Genomic DNA, 23,121 nt, shown 5'->3' on the forward strand with positions numbered 1-23,121 from the left:
ACAGACTGTTCTACTACATCCTCTTAAGCAATATTTGGACAGTATTGTACTGCAGGAAGTAATATATTGCTCTCAAAATGGCAGGGAAATGCCATTAACAAAAGAGAGACAATTATAAACGTTAAAACTGTCAGTCTTTCCTGTAGAGAAGTTGCAAAGAAAGCCAAGGTGTCAGTGAGTACAGATTTTTACACCATCAAAAGGCACTTGGAAACTGGGGGAAACTCTGAAGGGAGGAGTTCTGACAGACCCAAAGCCACAACAGAATCAGAAGAAAAGTTTCTTAGTGCCAGTAACCAGCTTGCGTGACAGGCAGCTCACAGGGCAACAACTTCACGCACAGCTTAACACTGATTGAAGTAAGCAAGTTTTAGTTTCATCTGTAAAGATAAGACTTCAAGCTGCAGGTTTGACAGGTCCAGTGGCTCTAAGAAAGCCATTGCTAAGATGGCAAAGTAAGAAAAAGAGGCTTGCCTGGCCATGAAGCACTCACTGCCAGTGGACTACAAAGGGCTGGAAAAAGGTCTCATTAATCAATGAATTAAAATATGAGATCTTCGGTTCATCATACAGGGTTTTTGTACACAGACGAGTAGGTGAAAGGATGGTTCCCCAGTGTGTGACACCAACTGTCAAACATGGAGAAGGAAGTGTGATGGTCTGGGGTTCTTTTGCTGGATCCAGAGTTGTCAATTTGCACAGAGTGAGCGGTACCCTGAACCAAAACTACTAGCACAGCATTTTGCAGCACCATACAGTACAGCAAGTAAATGACTCAAAACACCTCCAAGCTGTGTCAGAACTACCTTAGACGAAAACAACAAGATGATAGCCTTCAAATTATGGAATAGCCAGCAAAAGTCACCAGACATAAACCCCATCGAGCATATTTGGGATGAAATGGACAGAAGGATGAAAGCAAATCAACCTACAATGCAACAAATTTGTGGGAACTTCTGCAACAGTGTTGAGAAGCAATTTCCACACAATATTTGATTTCAATAGCATTAGGAATAAATTTCCAAACAATATTTGATTTCTGTTCTAAAAAAAAAAAAAAATATTATGAATGTGTTCGGCTGCTATATCTACAGAAGGTGCCTACTTTTAATTTTTTTTTTTTAGTCAAAAATTTAGATTGCAGTTTAGGATTCCATGATTTCTTTTTTTTTTTTTTTTTTTAAACTGCATAAATTTTAAGAAAAACTGGAAAAATGGGTGTGTTCTTAAACTTTTGATTGGTAGCACACACACTGGTGTTTTTGGGTTTAGATACACTTTAAAGCAGGGACCTTCAAACTATGGGCCGTGGGCAACATCCAGCTCATCACAAGATTTTATCCGACCCTCAGCAACTGTCCATGAAAACACCTTTTCTGGTTGCCAGTGGATGCACTAGACTGTGTATTATAATACTGAGACAGGCACATCCACTGCCAGCCAAGCATAGCCCTCCCGTAGCCCCCAATGAAGAATTCCCCCTCGTCTTCCACTGTGGTTGGTTGCTAAGACTTCTGGCCTGCTCCCAGCATTTACAGGACGTCTGGACTTCCCCAACCAGACTCACTTCACCTTCCGGCTTCCACGCTGCTGCTCTGCTGGATACATGGATGTAAGAAATGACTTTCTTGGGCACTCCTGGATGTAAGAGGGGACTCTTGGAGGCATTTCTAGATGTAAAAACATTTTTGTTTTGGCCCACAAATATTTGTAAACTATACTGTGTGGTGAACTGAAAACTCTGGAGACCCCTGCTTTATGAAAACATACTGAGAGAATAAAGCAGCCACCATTGCTGAAAGCTTCTTCTAAAAGTGTGAACTGCTTGAGTGCTTCTGAGACACTGCCCTGGCACAAAGATGCAGATTACTTCTGACTTCAGTTTAATTTTGAATCTGCTTGCTTGTCCTGTTCAGGTAACATAGAAAATATTGACGTTAAAGGCATCCAGGGAACTAATATTTTGTTTGCTTTAAATCTGTATTAATCTATGATTTTAAAAAAGTTAAAATGGATACCCACCTGCTGAAAGGTTTATACCATATTGTGCTAGTGTGCACCACATGCACACAGGAGTCACATCACCACGGCGCAGAGCTGGTAAATGTGGCAGGGGAGGCATTTCTATCTTCTGTTATAAAAACCCTTCCTTTCAGCGATTTTTGCAAATTTCAATGCCACTTTATGCAGGTTTTACAATCCCATACAAGCCTAAGGGGATGTAAAACTTGTGTGAAGCAGGTCTGAAGGAGATCAACTGCAAGTCTCATGAACCTGTCAATGAATTATCTCAGAAACATCTCAAACTGATACTGTAGACACAAGCTCAAAGCCATTTGACATAGGCCATTTTCATTCGGGCCCTTTAAGGCTGCTTCTCCCTGCTCCCATGGCTGATCAGAGCAGCAGGGGAGTGAATGGAGTGTAGGCATAAACGGCTGTGGAGGGCCAACATTAACATAATAAATTTGTTGCTTTGCATTTGCTCAGTTTCAGCTGCAAAAGCATAAAGAATTACAAGCAGATTGTACAGATATTTAGCTTTTCAAAGAATGGAACTTTGGTTAGAAGATGATAGATTCATTTTAACGGTCTGATCATCTTAGACTTAGGGACCTATTTGCAAAAACTGCACAAAAAAAACCCGGGAAAGTAACTGAATTGGACACTATGGGCAGCAAGTACGAATGATAGGAGGTTGGACTTTGCTTAGAATCTAACTACTGCACAATATTTCTGGGGTGACTAACCAGTGACTGATTTTTTTCTTTTCATGACTTTTTGTGGTATATATTTGTTATTCATCTGAATGTTGTATGTATTTCAGATAACTCATCTGTTGTAAAAATATCCCTAAAGCACAATAATAGGGCTTTAGCCTGTGCTTTGACTGCTGAGAAGGAGAAGGCAAGAAGACTTGAAAGTGACAAGATGATTTTACAGAAGGAAGTAAAGATGCTTAATTTTCAGAATGCGCTGCTTAGACAGAACTTGAGTATCGTGGTATGTTCCTGCTTACAATTATGTCATTTTAGGCATGGATTGTTGTCAGTATAAGTCACAGAAATCTTACAAATTGCTGTATCATGTTGTTCCTTCCTCACTGTGTTGAAGTTTGTTCCTAGAATTAACGCTTTGGGGCCTGTTAACAAAAAAATTGCTGCGTGTATGTGTCGGCATTCTTTCAAAAGTCATGACTTATTATTATTGCTAATTATTCTTGTGAATAATTACATATTTTATATTTAACTAGTTTGGCTAGTTAGAGCAAATTTTTTCATTTTGTTTTGCGTACATGTAAAAATCTTAATTTTTGACAAAACTTATTTTAACCCACAGAACATTATATATATCCTGAAAAAAGAGAACCTGTAGAATAAAAAGATAATGGTTGCAAATTTTTATCGCATGATATTTGCGCAACTGTTTATTAATACATGTTTTTAGGAAAAAATTTAATAAAATTCATTTTAGTGCAAACACACTATAATAATTTTTTTTTTAAATACAAAAAATGAGTTTGTGTCATGCAAATAGATACCAAACATGCCAAGTCTTAAAATTGCTTGCTCCTATGATATCACAAATAACTACAGTACCCAAAAATCTCCATAGGTGCCACTTTAAAAACTTTTACAGCTCATCGCTTTAGGGTTAACAAAGAGCTCTTGTACTTGAATCTTTGCACCTACTTTGAGGTTCATGTTAATACTTCACATTTGTAGTACGACAACAGTTTAGATACTCATGTGCACCCTGGGCATGTGTGTGGGGTAAGAGGGGTTTTAGCAATATTTTTCTTTTTTTTTTTAATAAATACATTTTAGAATTATTTTTTTTTCCTTAAACTTTTAGTTTTTTAGTTATTCATTTTTATTTGATTGCTATCACAAGAGGTTAATATACCCCTATGTGATAGCCTTTCGTTGGTGACAGGTACTCCCTTTTTTTTTTTTTTGTGACATTAGGGGTCTAATAGCCAGAAATGTTTCCCCTGCCCTTCATACCATCTAACGAAGCACAGATCTGCACGGTTAGATGTGTCTCTTGACTGTATCGGCTAGGAAATAGGGAATCTGAAACTGGAAGTGACAAAATCATTGTCGCTTCTGTTTTTTTTGCTTACAGTTGAGATTGAGGCATGGCTATTCCTCTGTCTCTCCCTGCTCTCCATCCTGAAGCTGGCAGTTGTGGTCCCAGTCTCCCAATAAGAGTAGGAGAGCCTGGTAAACGGGTGGCTGCCAGTGAGTGGGGGAATCACTACGCCACCTGCTCTGTGAAAGTGATCAGTGGCTATAGAGCCACCACATCACTTTCACTTTAAAGCCAGGATCTGGCTAAACAAACGGAGCAGCCATCAGCTTGTAACAGTTATGTCCAAAGAGCTGAGCTAGTTAAACTTGAAACTAAAACATCCTATCCATTACATCTGAATGTGTTGTCAGCTTCTATTTAGATCTGCAATTGCTATGGTACTGCGTATTTTATCAGCCAGCACTAGCAATTTGAGGGCTTGAATTGTTTGGTTGAGAACTGATAAGGACACTGACAATTGTGATGGCTATCACCAAATGCATGCCTTGAATGCATCTGTTTTGAGAAACCATTAGATTGGCAGTTTAGTTTCTGCTTCAAAGTGGCACTACACTCAGGTTTGAAAGGAAAATATTCTATTCAAATATGTATTCTTGACTTTAAAAAGTACCCTCTATCACTCTCAGCCTCCTCCAAATTTCTTCAATTTTGCGGCTATGATTTGACTTTCCAAGTAAAGTGTGCCTACACTTGCTCTCCATTGTCCCTCTGTATGTAGGAACATAGGCACCCTTGCTTGCTCCCTAGATGGACTAGTGATTGTGGACTGTGGGATGTGTGGTATGCACTGAGCAGTGCTCACGACCGCAAATAATGTGCACTGCTTGTTAGAAGCAAATGAAAGTATGGGGTAATTATCCTACCCCTTTAAGATCAAATTTTCATGCTACAAGTAGAGCTCATGAAAAACAATGATATTTCATATCATTTAACTCAAATATTTAAAATAGTGAAACAGACAAAGAAATCTTCTCTGCACTCAACACTTCGTCAGACAATGGTTTCCAGAATCAACAGAATCGGCAACACCCAGTAAAGACAGCACATGAAAGAACTCTAAAGTGTAGCAAATTTGGTGCCTGTAATGGATGTTGTGGAAATGGATGTTGTGGAAATGGATGGTGGTGACAGAATCACTGACGCTGTTATTATAAAGTTGTGAAATCTGTACCCCTAACCAGTGCTATTCTTGGTTTACAGAATAGAATGCTTAAGGATATTGATGTCTTCATGAACATTAATCTGCCAGCAGCAATTGAAATAAGCAGCATAAGTGAGGTACGTAACTAAAATATATAAAGTCAGCGCTCCCTACTAGTCTAAAAATAATCTGCTTGCAAATACAGGTAAGTGTACACCACCCTTCACGTGAGCTATCAATAGAAAATGCAGCACTATAAAGTCACATTAATAGTCCAATGATGTCAGTCCCATCAACTTGGCATATCAAAATTCGTTCATAGTTCCGCTGTGTATTATATGTATTGTTCTTGATTTCCTCCTATAAAAATTAGCTTATCCACCACTGGAAATCAGAAAAATTGCTGACTCAAGTATATGCTGCCCTGATATAAAGTGAAGCATAAGCACTTTAACCCCTTCCCACCGGCGCCTCCCGGCCCTTTAAGAGTTTCAGACGCCGGGAGGCAGAACGTGGTTTAGGAAGCATGTGACCGCCGTGACGCGTCATCACGGTGGTCACATGATCCGGAAAAGGTCCCGATCGAAAGAGCGGACCGGGACCTTTCCGTGAGTACCACACATGTGGCTCTCAGCACATATGTTTTTTGCTACATGAACGCAAATGTGTGGCCGCTCGGCGTCTAGGCCCAGACGCCGGGAGGCCGCACGTTTGTGTGCGGCCAGTGCAAAGGGGTTAATCAACACGAGCATCCATCTCCTTGTATGGCTCCTGAGGGACTGCTCCACTCCTCCCTCCTTTTGCGATTTTAAGACTTGTGACACCAAAAACAAAAAAAATGAATTCAACACCCGTGTATAGATGATACTCTGAGATAAAGTCTGTGTTCAAAACTCCACCACCCACATAAAGTGCTCATGGGATGTGCAGCAGGTAACGGACAAATTGAAGCACTGGCATCAATCTTCTCTTCCACCAACTTTAATCACAGCTCCATAGGGGGCACTGTTCCACGCTCGCTGTTAAATACCACCACAAGGCAACCGGAATAAAATGCCATATAGTGTAGTATTTATTACAGCCAGACAAGTATTAGCACAGTAAAGACACATAAAATCAACAGTAAAAACAGCTGCTCTGACTTACATCTCACGCCACCACTCCAAGAACTGATGTAGCGGTGCAATAACTCTTTACAGTACATCCTAGATTATTAATGTGACATAGTGCTGCATTTTCTATTTCGAGCATAAGCGAGGTAAGTGTTTATAATTTTTTATGGGACATAAGGTAGGTGTCAATCTCTTTGACTAGTTGGGGTGGATTACAATACATCATACTCCGTATGTAATGGGCATCAATTATGTATTTTCCATTAATCTGCATTGCTACATGCAGTCAGCTAAAGTCCTGTTTCCTTACCCTTAAAGACAAATAGGACACGGCCGTTGAAATGATTGAAAGGGATGTTATGTAGTGTCCCAGTGAGCTCCTACTATGAGTTTCCATACCTCAATTTTGTTAGCACGCTATCAAACAGTATGGTCGCTATACATACCGTAGCTGAGAGTCTCATCCATGCATTAAGCAGATAATGCAGGTCTGACAATACTAAATAGGACCACAACTTTTATAATTCCCTTTGGGTGGTAGAACTTTGTTTTTGAGGGTTATAACTTTTTGTAAATAAATACCTTGTTTCATATTATACAGCATCAGTGTACCTTTAAAAAAAAAATAAATCACTGACTTTTATCATTTTATCAAATGGACTGTCAAAAGTAAAGAGACCTGTCAAAACGTTATGAAAAGACATAAGGAAAAAAAATTTTTCCTGATTGTACAGTACAATACTTCTTTAAGTCATTATGACTAGGTTATATGAAGCTATCTTTAGGTGAATAGACGCTGGAAAAAAAAAGAGGTTGCAGGGACATCTGACTATATAACCCCTCAACTCCCAGTTAGCCTCAGGTTTTGCTTAAGTGATGGACCTCTTCTATCCACTGAGAGACACTTGTCACCTTCTTATGAAGATTTTTCTCTTTGGATTCCTTCCAGGCTGAATGCTTCAGCACTCGGCTGCACCATTGCCACTGCAGATTTTCATGTAGCTTCCAGATCGGGTGACTTCTCGGCAGAGCTTTGGTGGGCTGTACCTCGACTCCAGCTGGGGAAGATGCTGGCACAGCCACTAATGTTTCTGCCATGTACTGGATCTTGCTGTGCTCACTCCATTTGCCATGTAATGCAGCACGTTAGTCTCAAGGTGCCTTACAGGTCCACAGCCATGGTCTGCCTGGTTGCAGAGCCCAATCTCTCAAGACCCCTGTGGGGATTGCCCTGCAGGCAGAAGCCCTTTAAATATTTAGTGCAGGGTACACCAGGGTGTGTTTGGAATACGGTCCCCCATCGGTTGACCCCAGAATGGGAGGAGTTATATGTGTGTTGTTTCCTTCTTTTTTGATTTTTTTTTTTTTTTTTTTTTATCATGCAGGACACTGGCGGACTAACATCTAGATCTCTTTCCCTGGCTAAGCTTATTCATATGTTGATTGAAGCTGTACCGCTTGTTTAGCATATTCCCTATACCAGCTAAGACTGATCTGGTTCACATTCTGGTTGAGCCTGTCCTTTTTGAAGACTGGTTTCACCTAGAGATTTTGTCTATCTCCCTCTGAAGGTTTCACCCAACAGTATCCCATTGGGGACAGCTTCCTTAGAAAGTGGGCAGTTTCTGTGGTAGCTTTTTTTTTTTTAATACTAGTAATGGCGGTGAAATAGAGCTTTCTTTTGGTGGTATTTGATCACCTATGCGGTTTTTATTTTTTGCGCTATAAACAAAAAAGACCGACAATTTTGAAAAAAAAAACTATTTTTAACTTTTTGCTATAAAACATATCCAATAAAAAAAAAAAAAAAAAAAAAATCAAATTTCGTCATACATTTAGGCCAAAATGTATTCTGCTACATGTCTTTGCTAAAAATAATCCCGATGCGTGTAAATTAATTGGTTTACGTTAAGGTTATAGCATCTACAAATGGCGGTATATATACTGGAATTTTGATTTTTATTATACTAGTAATGGCGGCGATCAGCCACTTATAGCGGGACTGGGGGGGAACTGACTTGGTGTCACTGACAATCCCAGTGACACCAATACAGTGATCAGTGCTAATAAAAAGCACTGACATGGTACTAATGGCACTGGGTAGGAAGGGGTTAATGTGGGACGATCAAAGGGTTAACTGTGTGCTGTTTCACAGTAAGCTGTGTCTGTGCTTTCAACTGTAAGCTCACTGCTCTGTATGGTTCTGCTATGCAGAGCCATACAAAGCAGTGTGCTGGAGCGGACAGGGGAGAGAACTGTATTGTTTACTGTGACGGAAGCATAGGCAGGACAGAACACACACGGAGGATGGTAAACACACAAAGCTTTATTGAACTATGGAAGGCACTCAATCAGGGTAGGAAGGTAGCGTCCGGGTACCCAAAAAAGGGGAAGAGAGGGGAGGAGCCCAAAATAATTGTAATCCGGCCCACAATAGGGCAATTTGGGTAGCGATGGCCCAAGCAAGTATTAGTTCAAGCAGGCCGTTCCGGCAAAGGTAATGGGGGGGGGGTTCCAGGGGCAATCCAGGCAAAAGCAGTATGAGTGTTCGATGGGGGTCGCCCGGACAGAGAAATAGGGGCATTCAATGGGGCCAGTCCAGGCAGGGTAATAGAGAGATTCACAGACAGTCCAGGCAGGGAAAATAGGGAGAATCACGGAGGGTAGTTCAGACAGGAGGGTATGGGCACTCACGGTTTAGGCAGGAGTCACCTCTGGCACACACAGCGGATAGCAGGCAAAGTACTCCTTGGCATGCAGAGGATAGCAGGCAAAGGTACTCCTTGGCACACATAGTGGATAGCAGGCAAAGTACTCCTTGGCACTCCAGCAGATAGCAGATAAAGTCCTTCTCGGCACGCACAGCGGATAGCAACCAACCCTAGCCACAGGGATCAGCAGAGTGCTCAGCGGGGTCTGGCTGTGGGGGTCTGGCCTCAGCCCTTAGACCTCCCAACAGCTTCTCACGGTGTGACAAGGGACCAACAATGGGCTGGGTCCTGCTCCAGTCTTCTTAAGCCGTAGCAGGACGCTTCCCGGTTGCCCGGCAACGGCCGGCCCAGCGTCGGGTGGCCGGGGCAACGAGGCACACCCCACTCACTCTGTGCGCGCTCAGGGAGCGCGGCCTTTGTCTCAGGCGGGCACAGAGCGCGGGAAGCCTCGTGCCCGCTCTGCGCCCACCGGGGGGGCGGAGACACCCCAACGGCCTGCTCCGTGCATACCCAGCGGGGTGCCCAACTCCTCCACAGGTGGCGTTTCCTCCTGTCCTGCACAGCCTTTGATGTAGGCTTGTGCAGGACATGAGGAATCTGCAAGGGGGGAAGGGAGGGGGTGATCAAAGGAGAGTGAGGGGGAAGCTGCTGCAGGCCACCTGACGGAGGAGGGAGGGGACAGCAGACGGGGGAGACCATGACATTTACATACAGTTCTCTCCCCCCCATTGGGATTACTCAGCGATCACTGGGTGACGGCAAGTAATCACACGCGCCCCCTACCCGGAAATGTGAAATCATGTATATATACACGTGATTTTGCGCACCCCTGCCGCCCTGTTGCAGTATTTCTGGTATAGGGTGGCAGGAAAGCGGTTAATCAGGTTTTTGTCCTTTCTTCCTTTTGACCTGCAGCCTCCTCGGAGATGTGGCATGATGATTCCCGGAGGCAGGGCCAGAGACATGTCATTCTGGCCTAAGCCAAAATGTTGTTGGAGGGTGGGGTTGAAGGAAAAATAACAAAAATTAAGTTTGTAATTGTTGAGGAGGGAGGATTTAAATGGAACAAACTTGCTTTTGGGAGTTAAATTCTGCTTTTACAGTTTATTTGGAGGCAATCTTTAACAGAGTAACTTTAACTTATATTGACATACTGGATTTTATAGGGCTGTTGAATTGCTAAATATGTGGGTGATTTATATTTTTTATTGTGCATTTGTTAAATTAGAAGGTATTTTGACAATCATATACATAGAATATAATGGAGATCGCACTGCAAATTGCAAGAAATCGTTGAAAATCTTTACAAGTAACAATAACGTCTTTGGAAATCAAACTGAAATTGCACACAAATTGTGTGATTTTAAAGCGACTAATAAGTAGGAGATTGGCAAAACAAAACTGACTGGAGTTTGTACTTCAGGTGCTTCCCCCTTTTTTTTTCATCTAATACTTTGTAGCGCTACCCTCGTGAGGACCTCTGTGTTGTGGGTATCCCTGAGCCTCTCTCTGCACAGTGCTGTCCTTTGAAAGTTTGCTACGTGTGGCAGTCTTTCTCCTTGTAGATCCCAGAGTGTGCTGCTGTACTCGCACTGTCTTCTTTCCTCCCTGCTGCTCCAGATTTTGATCTCATTCACTTCTCTGCTGAATGTATCCTTTCGAGCAGCCTGAGCCCAGCCTGCAGGTCCCCCTCAAGACCTAGGCACCATCAGTCTTCTCAGCACTGCATCTTCCACCTGACTCCTCTGTCAGCCTGATTCTCCCATATTTATGGGCTAGGCTACCATTCCACCAGGGCCTCAAAACCTAGGATTGGCCGGATCCCCATGAACATGCAGATCAGGTCTCCACCTCTGCCTGCTTACCAACTTCTGAAAGGTTCTTTGGTCCCTCAGAGTCAGGAGGAGGCGATGGAGCCACAACCTGTTGAGTCATCCAACTGACCTGCAATAACCCGACCTCAATCACATGACTCACACAACTTCAGTGCCTTGAAAAAGTATTTATACCCCTTGAAATTTTCCACAGTTTGTCATGTTACAATCAAAAACGTATTTTATGTGATAGACCAACACAAAGTGGAACATGATTTTGAAGTGGAAGGAAAATGATAAATGGCTTTCAAATTTTTTTTTCAAATATCTGAAAATTGTGGCATGCATTTGTATTCTGCACCCCTGAGTCAATACTTTGTAGAACCAACTTTTGCTGCAATTACAGCTGCAAGTCTTTTTAGGTATGTCTCTACCAGCTTTGCACATCTAGAGAGTGAATTTTTTGCCCATTCTTCTTTACAAAATAGCTCAAGCTCTGTCAGATTGAATGGAGAGCGTCTGTGAACAGCAGTTTTCAAATCTTGCCACAGATTCTCAATTGGATTTAGGTCTGGACTTTGACTGGGTCATTCTAATACATGACTATGCTTTGATCTAAACCATTCTATTGTAGCTCTGGCTGTATGTTTATGGTAGTTGTCCTGCTGGAAGGTGAACCTCTGCCCCAGTCTCAAGTCTTTTGCAGACTCTTCTAAGATTGCCTTCTATTTGGCTCCATCCATCTTCTTGTCAACTCTGACCAGCTTTTCATCACAACATGGTGCTGCCACCACCATCTTTCACAGTGGAGATAGCGTGTTCATGGTGATATGCAGTGTTGGCTTTCCGCCGCACATAGTGTTTTGCTTTTAGGCCAAACAGTTAAATTTTGAACTCATCTGATCAGAGCATCTTCTTCCACGTTTGCTGTGTCCCCACATGGCTTCTCGCATACTGCAAATGGGACTTCTTATGGCTTTCTTTCAGCAATGGCTTTCTTCTTGCCACTCTTCCATAAAGGCCAGATTTGTGGTTTGCATGAATAATAGTTGTCCTGTGGACAGATTCTTCCACCTGAGCTGTGAATCTCTGCAGCTCCTCCAGAGTTACCTTGTGCCTCTTGGCTGCTTCTCTGATTAATGCTCTCCTTGCCCGGCCTGTCAGTTTAGGTGACCTCACCTGTCTGGTTTGTTCCTTGGTCTTCATGATGCTGTTTGTTCACTAATATTCTCTAACCAACCTCTGAGGGCTTCACAGAACAGCTGTATATACTGTGATTATACTCTATTTACTAATTAGGTGACTTCTGAAGGCAATTGCTTCCACTAGATTTTTGCACACCACATTTTTCAGATATTTATTTGTAAGAAATGTTGCAAACAATTTATAATTTTCCTTCCACTACACAATTATGTGCCACTTTGTGTTGGTCTATCATATAAAATCTCAATAAAATAAATTTACATTTTTTGGTTGTAACATGACAAAATGTGTAAAATTTACAGGGGTATCAATACTTTTTCAAGGCACTTTACCATGAGCCATACACAATAATTGGTTCTGTAATACACTACACTATTCTAGTAGAATACTAGAGGGTGCTACATGTTATACTATAGATGCTAATAAGAAATGTACAATTACTGTTATGTGTTTAGTCTTCAGATCTATTGGCCACAGAAGAACGAAAGAGCGAACGTTTCAGTCATGAAAGCAGAATGTCTGTAGATGAGCTTCAAGGATTTAGGTAAATAAGATGTATCATTTTTTGTCTATCATAATTACAAACATCTAATGCTGCTACATGTGTGCTGCATTGATAACTACAGTCCCTCTGCCACAGTAAAACACCATGCCACGCAAAATTCAATTTTAATAGGAGCCTGTGTGGAGAAAAACCCATGGATTCTGTAAGGGGAGGTGGGTTAGGTGTGGAAGGCTGTGCATGCTGACCATGTTTCATGTTGCAACCTATATATGAAACATGGTCTAAAAGGTGGAGTTAACTTTGAAAGCAAACCTGAACTTTATATATTTGCCTGATCCAGTACTGTCGATACACAGCAGACACCTCCATGTGCCTGAAATGTCAGAGTGTATGCACTTCTGGTTTCATGGGTAAAAAGCCTGACTGTGACCCTTACCATCTCAAAAGCCTCTCTTCCCAGCATAGTAATAGGTCAGCAGTAAAGTTTTTAGGAAGCAAGGGCCAGGTGCAGGTCCCTTAACTGTTATATATACACAGCACCTGATGTAAAACCGCACACAGTTCACCCTTTGATCTCCCCAGATGTTAACCTCTTCCTACCCAGTGTCATTACCACAGTGTCAGTGCTTTTTATTAGCACTGATCACTGAATTAATGTCATTGAGATGTCAGTGGCAGTTAGTTCCCTGCCAGTGTCAGAATGCCCGCCGCAGTCCTGCTATAAGTCGCTGATCACCGCCATTACTAGTATAATAAAAATTCCAGTATATATATACCGCCCTTTGACGCTATAACCTTCACGTAAACCAATTAATTTACTGGTATTGGGATTATTTTTAGCAAAAACATGTAGCAGAATACATTTTGGCCCAAATTTATGACTAAATTTGATTTTTTTACATTTTTTTCTGGATATGTTTTATAGCAAAAAGTAAAAAAATATTTTTTATTTTTTTTTTCAAAATTGTCGGTCTTTTTATGTATTTAGCGCAAAAAATAACCAAATAGGTGATCAAATACCACCAAAAGAAATCACTATTTTTGGGAAAAAAGGACATAAATTCCATTTGGGTGCAGCGTTGCATGACAGTACAATTGTAAGTTAAAGTTTCGCAGCGCTGTATCGAAAAAAATGGCCTGGTCAGGAAGGGGGGTAAATCCTCTGGAGGGCAAGTGGTTAAAGTTTATGACAAACCAATAACTTTTATTCTAGCCCTGGATAGAATGGTTAATGCTCAACAGGTTTTTACTACTAATGCATGCAAAGAAAAGACATTGCCAGGGTGCAGGAGTTAGTAAATGGTAGTGACAACTCTTTATTACATAATGGACACTTATATCTGATGTACAATCAGAGTCCAGTCTGGAGAGGAGAGGGATGAGATTTGCTTGATAAAGTAGGTGGTGCTCCTGAAACCTGTTACACCCACTCATCTCTGTGATGTCAACCCTACACACATATTGATTGTAGAGGCACTCTGTGGCTGTAGACACTGCCTGTTTCATTGCTTTGTGGCGGGTCCAGCTTTCCACACACACAGGCTCAAGGACCAAAGTTCTGATGTTCTCTGATTGTTGGATTCCCCTCCTCTCTCCAGGCTGAAATCTGTGTACCTTAGATGTAAGTGTACGGTTTTTTTTTAAATAAAGAGTTGTCACTACCATTTACTAACTCCTGCACCCTGGCACTGTTTTTTCTTTGCATGCATGGAGTGGATTTCTCAGATCCTGAATCAGGAACTGCAGGAATTCCCCTTCAAAGCTTGGGACTCTTCACCCCTATATGCTGGGAGCACTGAGTATTTAGTGCACTGTCATGTCCTAGATTGTAAGCTTGAAAGAGCAGGGCCCTCGATACCCTCATGTTTTGCATTGTATTGGTATTGTTCTGTCACATGTTCTGTCCCCCTTTATAATGTACAGCGCTGAGCGAACTATTGGCGCTTTATAAATACTGTATAATAATAATAATAATGTACATTTTTTAGGCTTTTACTACAACCCCGGACTCCATTAAAAAGATTTACCTTAAAGTGGTTGTAAGCTCTTACATATACCCAATGAAATGACTAGCGTTAAGTAATCAGTTCTGTAGATTGGTCTGATGACACAAAGAGGAAAGGATTTCTTCTCGGTTCTAGCAGCAGGGGACAGGAAGGAAGGGACACACCTCCCTTCACACAGTATGGAGAACAAGCACAGCTGTGAATATGAGTCACAGGCTGAGTGCTGCAGCTCCCTTCTCCTCACCTTTTCAACTCTTGGTGTTGGGAAAAGCTGCTAGAAGTAAGCCATGCTGATAACAGAAAAACAAGACAGCAGAGAGAAATGACACTCAATGACATTTTACTAGAAAGGAAAGGAGAGTAACTCCACAACAAAACACAGACAGAAATAAAAATGCTTTTCTTTGGTAGAATAGGGGGAAGTCTAGAACCCCCCCCCCCCCCCCCCGTAAGATATATATATTTTTTTCCTTACCTGCTGCATATTTTCCCCTACTTCCTGTAAAGAGCCCAGGAAAGAATTTTAATTATTCCCTATTTTATTCAAGATTAGAAGGAAAAATGATGGCTTGATATACTTTTATCTGCCGCCTCCTTCTGTTTCACATACGTTTGGGTAGAGAAGCATGTGATTTACTCCCATTTTCCCTCATCTCACAGTTCTGCTGCTTATTCACTGCCTAAATACCCAGGGCTGTCATGTGTTTGGGGGTAGAGGGAAACGTCTTTATCCATTTGTAAAATTCAGATTACTACTTTCTTTTTTTTTTGTAAAAAAAAAAAACTACCAAACCGACTGCCTGCCTTTAGAGCCAATTCACAGCAGGAATCGCACTGTGCATACCTATGCAGGTTCTGTGCAGTGGGATTTCAGCCCACTCATTTTGAATTGGCTGAAATTGCACCGCACCAAAAGTAGTGTATGAACTACTTTTGGAAACTCACTGCAACTGCATTGCATGGTACTCCTGTACCATGCAATCTGGTGCAGGCAAACGCACTGCATTTGTGTCCTGCGTTTGGGGTGTCATTACCCTAATATTGACACCTGCTGCAGATCACACCTGCAGTGAGTTTTGAACACAGTGTGGGAAATGCGAATGGAACGCCAGTTTCCGCACTGCGTTCTGGTGTGAACCAGCTCTAAAGTCTGCAGTGTACTTTTGCTGTCTGGCACAGGGCATTTTTTGTCCAGTTTGTTCAGGCATTGAATTTAAAATAAAGATGCTGTTCTATTCCATAATGTCTAATGCTTAAAATGATAAAATGTATACTTTTTCAATTAATGAAATTTTTTGTTGCAACATTAGGCTGACAGGCATGGCATTAAGAGTTCCTTCCAGTTCAACAGAGCAGCATAAATGCAGCAATGTTGCAGCAGTTTTACTAAATGAAGAGGAGCACCTTATCCCACAATCTACACATTCCAGTATTGACAAAGAGAATCCAGATGGACAGCATGAAATTCAGATGCACACGTCTCTTTTAACAGCTGAAGGTAAATCCATGCTTGAAATAAATCTTAGTTAGCCCATAAAGACTAATGAAATACAATTGTCATTATTAAGTGTTCTTGCATGGCAAGACCACTTACTGTTATCTCACATATATATTCATATTATTATAGCCAAATTTACCACCCTAATTCCTCTCACAGTTTTTACACTACATAGACAGTAATATACCGAAACGTGCGGATTGTTCCCGATTGGTGTGCTATTACTTTGTGGAATGTTTCGCCGAATGGTTCACGAAATATTGGCGTTTGTGTGGTGAAATTGGTCCCATAGGAATGAATGGCGGAATGTTCAAAACTAGAGTGGGAGCTGACAAAAGCTAGAGTGTGAGCTGAAAAATCAGGACATGATTTCTAAACTGCCATCACTCCTTCATTTTCAAGCCCACCTACACAAATTTTATATCAAAACGTTCAGCTATCCCTGCTGCCAGTAGTCCTGATAGTCTTCACAATATGACCATTTGTTTGCAACTCACGCCACCCATTGACATTCATTGAAACTCCACTCTAGCCACCTCAAATTTGAAGGGCAATTTCTAAACTGCGACTGTGCCTTCATTTTTAATATTTCATAGACATACTATACATCAAAATGTAGATCTGGGTCTTGTGATTCTCACAATATAAAGCTCTTCGGTATAGGATTTATAATTTTTAAACTACAGCCATTTGAAGATGGCACCCGCCAGTGAAGGGAGCAAGTTGGAGCAGTTTGTTTTTAACCGCTCTTCTCTGCCCTTGCTGTAGAGTGAGTTGCCATAGGAACCCAGGTGTGTGAGCAGGCAGCAGGGTGACAAAAGCTAGAGTAGACTACTGGTGCAGGCAAGAACACTTCACACAATTTCCCCAGAAATTGTAGCTTTTCTAGTTGTAACTTAATATACAAAACAAAACACACATTAACAGCACTTGTGACAAAAAAGGGAAACCTTTATCTGAAATATATACAGTGTGTGAGTATCACCAAACAAAATTAAGTATTGAGTGTTCCCTAAAACTATATTTAATTATTTTTTTTGGCCATGCAAATACCGTCTATATACAATTTTTTTTGGCACAAGCGCTGATTTAGTTTGAACAGCTGGATTTTTATTCCTATTTAAATTCAAGCAACGCAGTGTCTTTGCAACACTTTTATTACAAGCGTTCTGTGAAACTCCAAATCTACAGTCATATTCAGATGCCCTGTAGAACTCCTAAGAAAGTGTAGACAAGACTAAAAAAATGAAGGTTGTTAGTACAATATGTGACCACATATCTATTTCTGCAACTTCATTTAGGATTTAACCTTTTTGAGACCTAAGCTCATTAATGCCCAGGCCATATAAAAATTTTGTAAATTAGGCCACTTGTTTTGTAAATGAAGCCATGTGAACAGTAATAAGCCATGATGATCACATGCAGGAGAATCATGTTGTTTTGTTACTGATCACAGACCTAGTTCTGCCATAGGACAATTATCCTCAGCACGATGTATTGTGCTAAGAAAAGTTAACATGAAACTGAAGATGTTAACAAAAAATTTCTAAAATGTTGACTTTGTGCAGTGTACTTTTTGGTAGACCTATAAAGAGATGTCACTGTTCCAAGCCTGTATAAGAACCCCTCGCCTCTGGAACTCCTGATGTTGACCGAAGGGAGCCCTACCATGCTTCACAAACTCCGCAGGAAAGCAGAACGTTGCACGCTAATGACGTCAGATAATGTCCAACTTTTTTAACGCAAGACAAAGCACACATCAGCCCAGCTAGGATTGCCTCTCTTTTTAATTTTTCAGCCAATACGGGCTTGATCAGAGTATATACTATTAGTTTACTTATGGCCAAATGGTGCCAAGTGCCATAATAATGCAACTCCAGCATGTATTGAAGTCGCATCATAACATATCTGCAAAATCCCATACATCTTGGTCTTTAATCATGAACCTTTAGTTGTGTGGCCTACTTACAGCTGTCACAGCCTGTGCTTCATTCTGTGTAAAATTCCAAAAGAGAGCCTGATGTGTGTGTTGGGTAAAGTGAGAACTTTCTATATAGTATAATTGCAGTATGTCAGTACATACAAACATATGAGGGGAAAAGACTACTAATCATACTTTATTCAAGCTCTCTGCTCTGAAGACTGGGTGGAGTACAAGCTATGGTGGCTGTGGGCAAACTGTGTAGCCGAAATCTCGTATTACAGAGAGAAGTGTTTTCTTCCCTACATCACAGGACAACAGGGTTTCTTCTTATTCAAGACTACTTGGGTTTGCTGTCATCCACAGGCAAATGAACACATTTTTTTTGCTGATGGACTAAGGAAGGACCTTATCCAGTGTAGAGGCCCAGGTGGACAGTACCCTAACCCCGCTGCTGTAGATCAGTGGTGGCCTGTAATGTGGCTGGTCAGCACTAGATCCTGCAGGCAGCGCTCACCAAGGTGCCTGGTATCTAGTGCAGTCGCTGGCAGGGTGCTTTACAGGTACTGGGTGATTATCTTCTGCAGGGAAGACATGTTCTTGAAGGCTCTTTGAGCATGCCCATCATGATTGGTAAACACTGGGCTTTCAAAAGCCCTGCGACCTCAATTGGTAAGTGCATCTGTGTGCTTCACTGCTGTGGCAGTGTTCATTATGGGCGGGCTCAGCTGCATGACAGTTGCCTCATTCGTTTTGTTCAGACTCGTGATCTCCATGTGTGGAACGTTCTCCGGTCTTCAGGGTGGTACTAAAGCCATCTCCATGATTCCGCAGCATATGTACAGTTGTGACATTTACAGCTCCGGTGCTATCCCTGAAGCTATATTGGCACAACTTTGCATGTGGGTCACTGGCCATCTGGTATCTTGGCTGTTGACAGTCTTCTCAGCTGGGTGGCCATATCTACCTGTTCCATGGTAAGGTGTAATCACCCTCAGAGAGGTGGGAGGATGATGATGGGGTGGTCTCCTAAATACCTTTCATAGGTAGGGAAGGCACAAATGCTTCCATAAGGGTCATGGCAATTCTGAATCCTTTTCCCTGTCTGGTCTTCCATTGTTTCAGGGCACATTCCTCCAGTTTGTTTTTATTGGGGAAGAATCTTGGCATCCGTTTCTGGCGTGTGTGAACAGCTCTCAGGGATTCGCACTGGGTTGGAACATCTGGGATGCAAATGTGGGCACTCTACTTTCTCTCCTCTTTTGCGAGAGTTTGTGGTTTAAGAGGATCATCCTTTAGATGAGGATGTGGAAGAGGAGAAAGCTGGGGAAAATCGGGGCTACTCTTTTGAAAAGTTCTTTTTGAAGAAGCTCTGAGTCCTGTCCTGTCACAAGCACAGCAAGCCATGGTTGTTTTTTTGGTAGATACGATCATAATTATATTAAAACTGCCACTTCTGGAATTTCCTTTTCCAAAAGTCTCTGGATTTGGGTCCTGGCAACTACCAAAAATTCCTAAATTTTTTCCTGTGCAAACCCATTAGCAGAAAGTACCCTACAGTACCCTACAAAGGAGGAGTGCTCTAAAAATGTCTCCAGCCAGTCATCTGGCTATTTCCCACTTTAACAAGATCCCTACCATTCCGGTTCACAGTCTGGTCTTTTAGGATGCTACGGAAAAGAGGTTGGGAGCCCTCTTTAAGGTATCTTTCTCTTTGGAAGGTGCAGTCGGCAGTGGCCACTGTGTAGTTTTCCAAGCACTCAAGTGTGGGCAAAATGTATGCTCCAGTCCAGGGAATCTGATCCTGGGGATTCTGTTCTTGAACAATACCTGAAGGAGTTTTTGACAGCCTTGAGCTTCTTATTAAATGTCTTGGAAAATACGATTAGGCACTTCTCTAGATCAGGCAGTATGTCCATCTACATGAGGAGAATCCTTTCGTCCAATGCTGATCTGCTTGAACTCTGTAATAAGCTGATCCAACACCCGCCCCTTGTGGATGAATGTTTATTTTGGCTGTCATTACTGTGGGAAAACGCATGCTATTACTGCTGAAAAAGGAAAAACCAATGGGTTTAAAGAATATGTAAATCCAAAATTTCATGTTCCTGATATGTGCCTGCTGTACCATGTACTTGTATGAAAACATATCCTGTTCTCTTTGTGTTGCTTCTTTTATGGCAAATACCTGGTGTTTCTGCCAGTCCCCATGCTTTCCTATTAAAAACTAAGCACAAGAGCACAGCACGGTCAGTGTTCTGGCTGTGTTGTGAACTCAGCTTGCTGTCCTCCAATGATCAGACTTCTGCTCCCCCGCCCCCTCCCCCTTTCATCAGCGACAGGCCTTAGGCTCCAAGGAAAGCCCACCACTCAGTTCCACAAGATAAACTGGAACTTGTAGACCTCCAAGTCTAGAGCCAAGTCCTCTTTCCTGTAAAAGAGTGCCCTCAATCTTGTGGACAAGGAATGCTTCTCATCCTTTGTGGCTTTCTGGAAAATCACAGATTATTGGATCCATAGTGTATATATTGTTGTTCTAAGCTGGAATTTTAATGGCTTCTATTCAAACTTTTTTATGATTCCAAAGCCAAATGGAGATTTTTTTTTTGCCGATTTTGGATCTCAAGGGTCTTGAAAAATTCCTGCAAGTGCAAAGCTTCAGGATGGTTCCACCCCGGCAATGATTGTTTCACTCCAGTAGGGAAACTTCCTGGCGTCAGTGGATATCTAGAATGCAGACCTGCACATCCCAAACTTTCAGCCTCACGAACGGTTTCTGGGGTTTGCTGCTAAGGATCAGTCACTACCAGTTTGTGATGTAGCCATTCAGCCTGTCCAAGGCTCATTGAGTATTTACCAAAGTGTTTGCTTTGGTTCTAGGATTGTTGAGGACCCCAGGTATCCCCATTGTGAGGTGCCTGTACAACCTGCTTCTTTAAGGGCAATTGGCTCAGACCTTGATGTCACGGTCTAGGTGCAAGTCCTGGAGAGGCTTGTTTGGGTACTGAACCTCCAAACATCAGCCTTGGTCCCAACCAAATGTCTAGAAAACTTAGCCCTAGTCCTGGACACGGCATAGTCCAAGGTTTTTCTTCCACAGGAAAAAGCAAAGTTACACTTACGGTAACGCCTTTTCGAGCAGTCTTTCAGGACAGCACCTTGAGAGACCTCGGTTCCTCCCCACCTGAGGAAACACCACCCAAAATAAAGCACCTGTCACTCCCCTCCGACCTCAGTTCAGCACCTCCAGTCACCTGGGGAGACATAACATAAGACACCAAAAAACACAATAAACCGTATCTCTTAAGCATCATACAACAGAGGGTGGGTAACCGGTGCGATCCTGAAAGACTACTGGAAAAGGCGTTACCATAAGTGTAACTTTGCTTTTTCCCCTTTTGTCTTTCAGGACAGCACCTTGAGAGGATAAGCGAGCACTCACCCCTAGCGCGGGACCACTGCTTGCAGAACCCTATGTCCGAAGGCTTGCTCCTGCACCGATACCAGGTCGAGTCTCTAATGTCTGACAAAGGTACTGTAACTGGACCAAGTCGCAGCTCTACAGATCTGCCCCAGAGAAGCCCCTGCCCATTAAGCTTGTGTGGCCACCATGGCACGAGTAGAATGTGCCATGATGCTCTCTGGGACCTCTAGGCCCTCCGCCCGATACGCCTGCCCGATTGCCAATCTTAACCACCTGGGTAACGTGCGTCCGGAAGCTTTCTGTCCCTTCTTTACCCCCGAAAAAGAAACAAAAAACTAATCTGACTTACGAAACTCTTTTGTCCTTTCCAAATAAAGGAGAACACACCTCCTCACATCCAGCTTGTGAAACTTTACCTCCTGGTCACACGAAGGATTGGAGCAAAATGAAGGCTAAATAATATCTTGATCTCTGTGAAAACTCAAGGCCACTTTGAGCACAAAGGCCAGGTCCATTCTGAATGTAACCCTGTCCGAAAAAAACCTGAAAAAAGGGGCTCTGATTGACAGAGCTTCTAGTTCACTCACTCTTCTTGCCGTAGTGATTGCTACAAGAAAAACCGTCTTGAAAGTGAGGGCTCTCAGGGAGCTTGAATCTAAAGGTTCAAACGGGGATCCTGTCAGTATATTAAGCACCATTGACAGATCCCACTTTGGAAACCGTCTATTCCCTGCCGGTCTCTGCCTCAACAAGGCCCTAAAAAAACCTAGCCAATAGTGCCTCCTTAGCCAACGGGCCTCAAAAAACATGCTTAGAGCCAATACTTTGCTTTTAAAAGTACTGACCGCTAACCCTTGTCAGCCCCAGCCTGCAAAAACTCTAGGACCGACACCAGGCTATAAACGTCCATCGAGGCCCGGGTACACCGACTATTGAAGCACTTCCAGACCTTCAAATAGATTGCCCGGGTCTCTTTCTACTATCCAGGAGCGTGGCAACTACCCTGCCTGAGAGTCCCTTAGCTAGCGAGAGCTGTTCCTCAGAAACCATGCTGCCAAGTTCCATTTGTCTACCCTGGGACACAGGACCGGGCCCTGTGATAGCAAGTCCTTCTGAGGCAGCAATACCCAAGGCGGATGTGTTGCTAAGGCCACCAGCGTTGAAAACCACGCTCGTCGGGGCCAATATGGAACTATTAAAATCAGAGAAGTCCGCTCGGTCCTGAATTTCCTTAATACTGCCGCCAGCAAGGCAACTGGGAGGGAAGGCATAATACAGGGGAAAGTCCCACTGCTACGCCAGAGCATCCACTGCCCGTGCCCTTTCCCACCGATTTAGTGAGAAAAACACTGGGGCTTTGGTGTTTTGGCCCGATGCAAACAGGTCTATGGCTGGAGACCCCCACTCCCTTACGATGGCTTGGTAGACCTCCCCATTGAGAACCCAACCTGATTCTTTCAGCTGCCTCCTGCTGAGAAAATTGGCTACCTGATTTAACTCCCTCTTCAGGTGGATGGCAGATAAGGAGGCTAGATTTGACTCTGCCCAGTACAGTAGCACCGCTGTCAGGACCCATAGGGACCTGCTTCGAGTTCCTCCCTGCCTGTTCACATAGGCTACCACGGTCGAATTGTCCAAGAGAACGCGAATGTGTTGGCCCTGAATCAAATCTCGGAAGGAAAGAAGGGCCC

General features: G+C 42.6%; 1 protein-coding gene across 1 annotated transcript in view; it reads left to right on the forward strand.

The window, feature by feature from the left end:
• SGO2 (shugoshin 2) overlaps positions 1-23,121 on the forward strand; it is a 49,098-nt gene that overhangs the window by 3,357 nt on the left and 22,620 nt on the right. Inside the window, exons 2-5 of the mRNA XM_089671589.1 lie at positions 2,828-3,003; positions 5,296-5,373; positions 12,532-12,620; positions 15,898-16,085. Coding sequence (XP_089527715.1) covers positions 2,828-3,003; positions 5,296-5,373; positions 12,532-12,620; positions 15,898-16,085 — 531 coding nt within the window. The remainder of the gene's footprint in view (positions 1-2,827; positions 3,004-5,295; positions 5,374-12,531; positions 12,621-15,897; positions 16,086-23,121) is intronic.

This window comes from Staurois parvus, unplaced genomic scaffold (assembly GCF_062004578.1).
Source record: "Staurois parvus isolate SC_StPar_1 unplaced genomic scaffold, SC_StPar_1.0 ptg000011l, whole genome shotgun sequence".
Lineage (NCBI taxonomy): Eukaryota > Metazoa > Chordata > Amphibia > Anura > Ranidae > Staurois > Staurois parvus.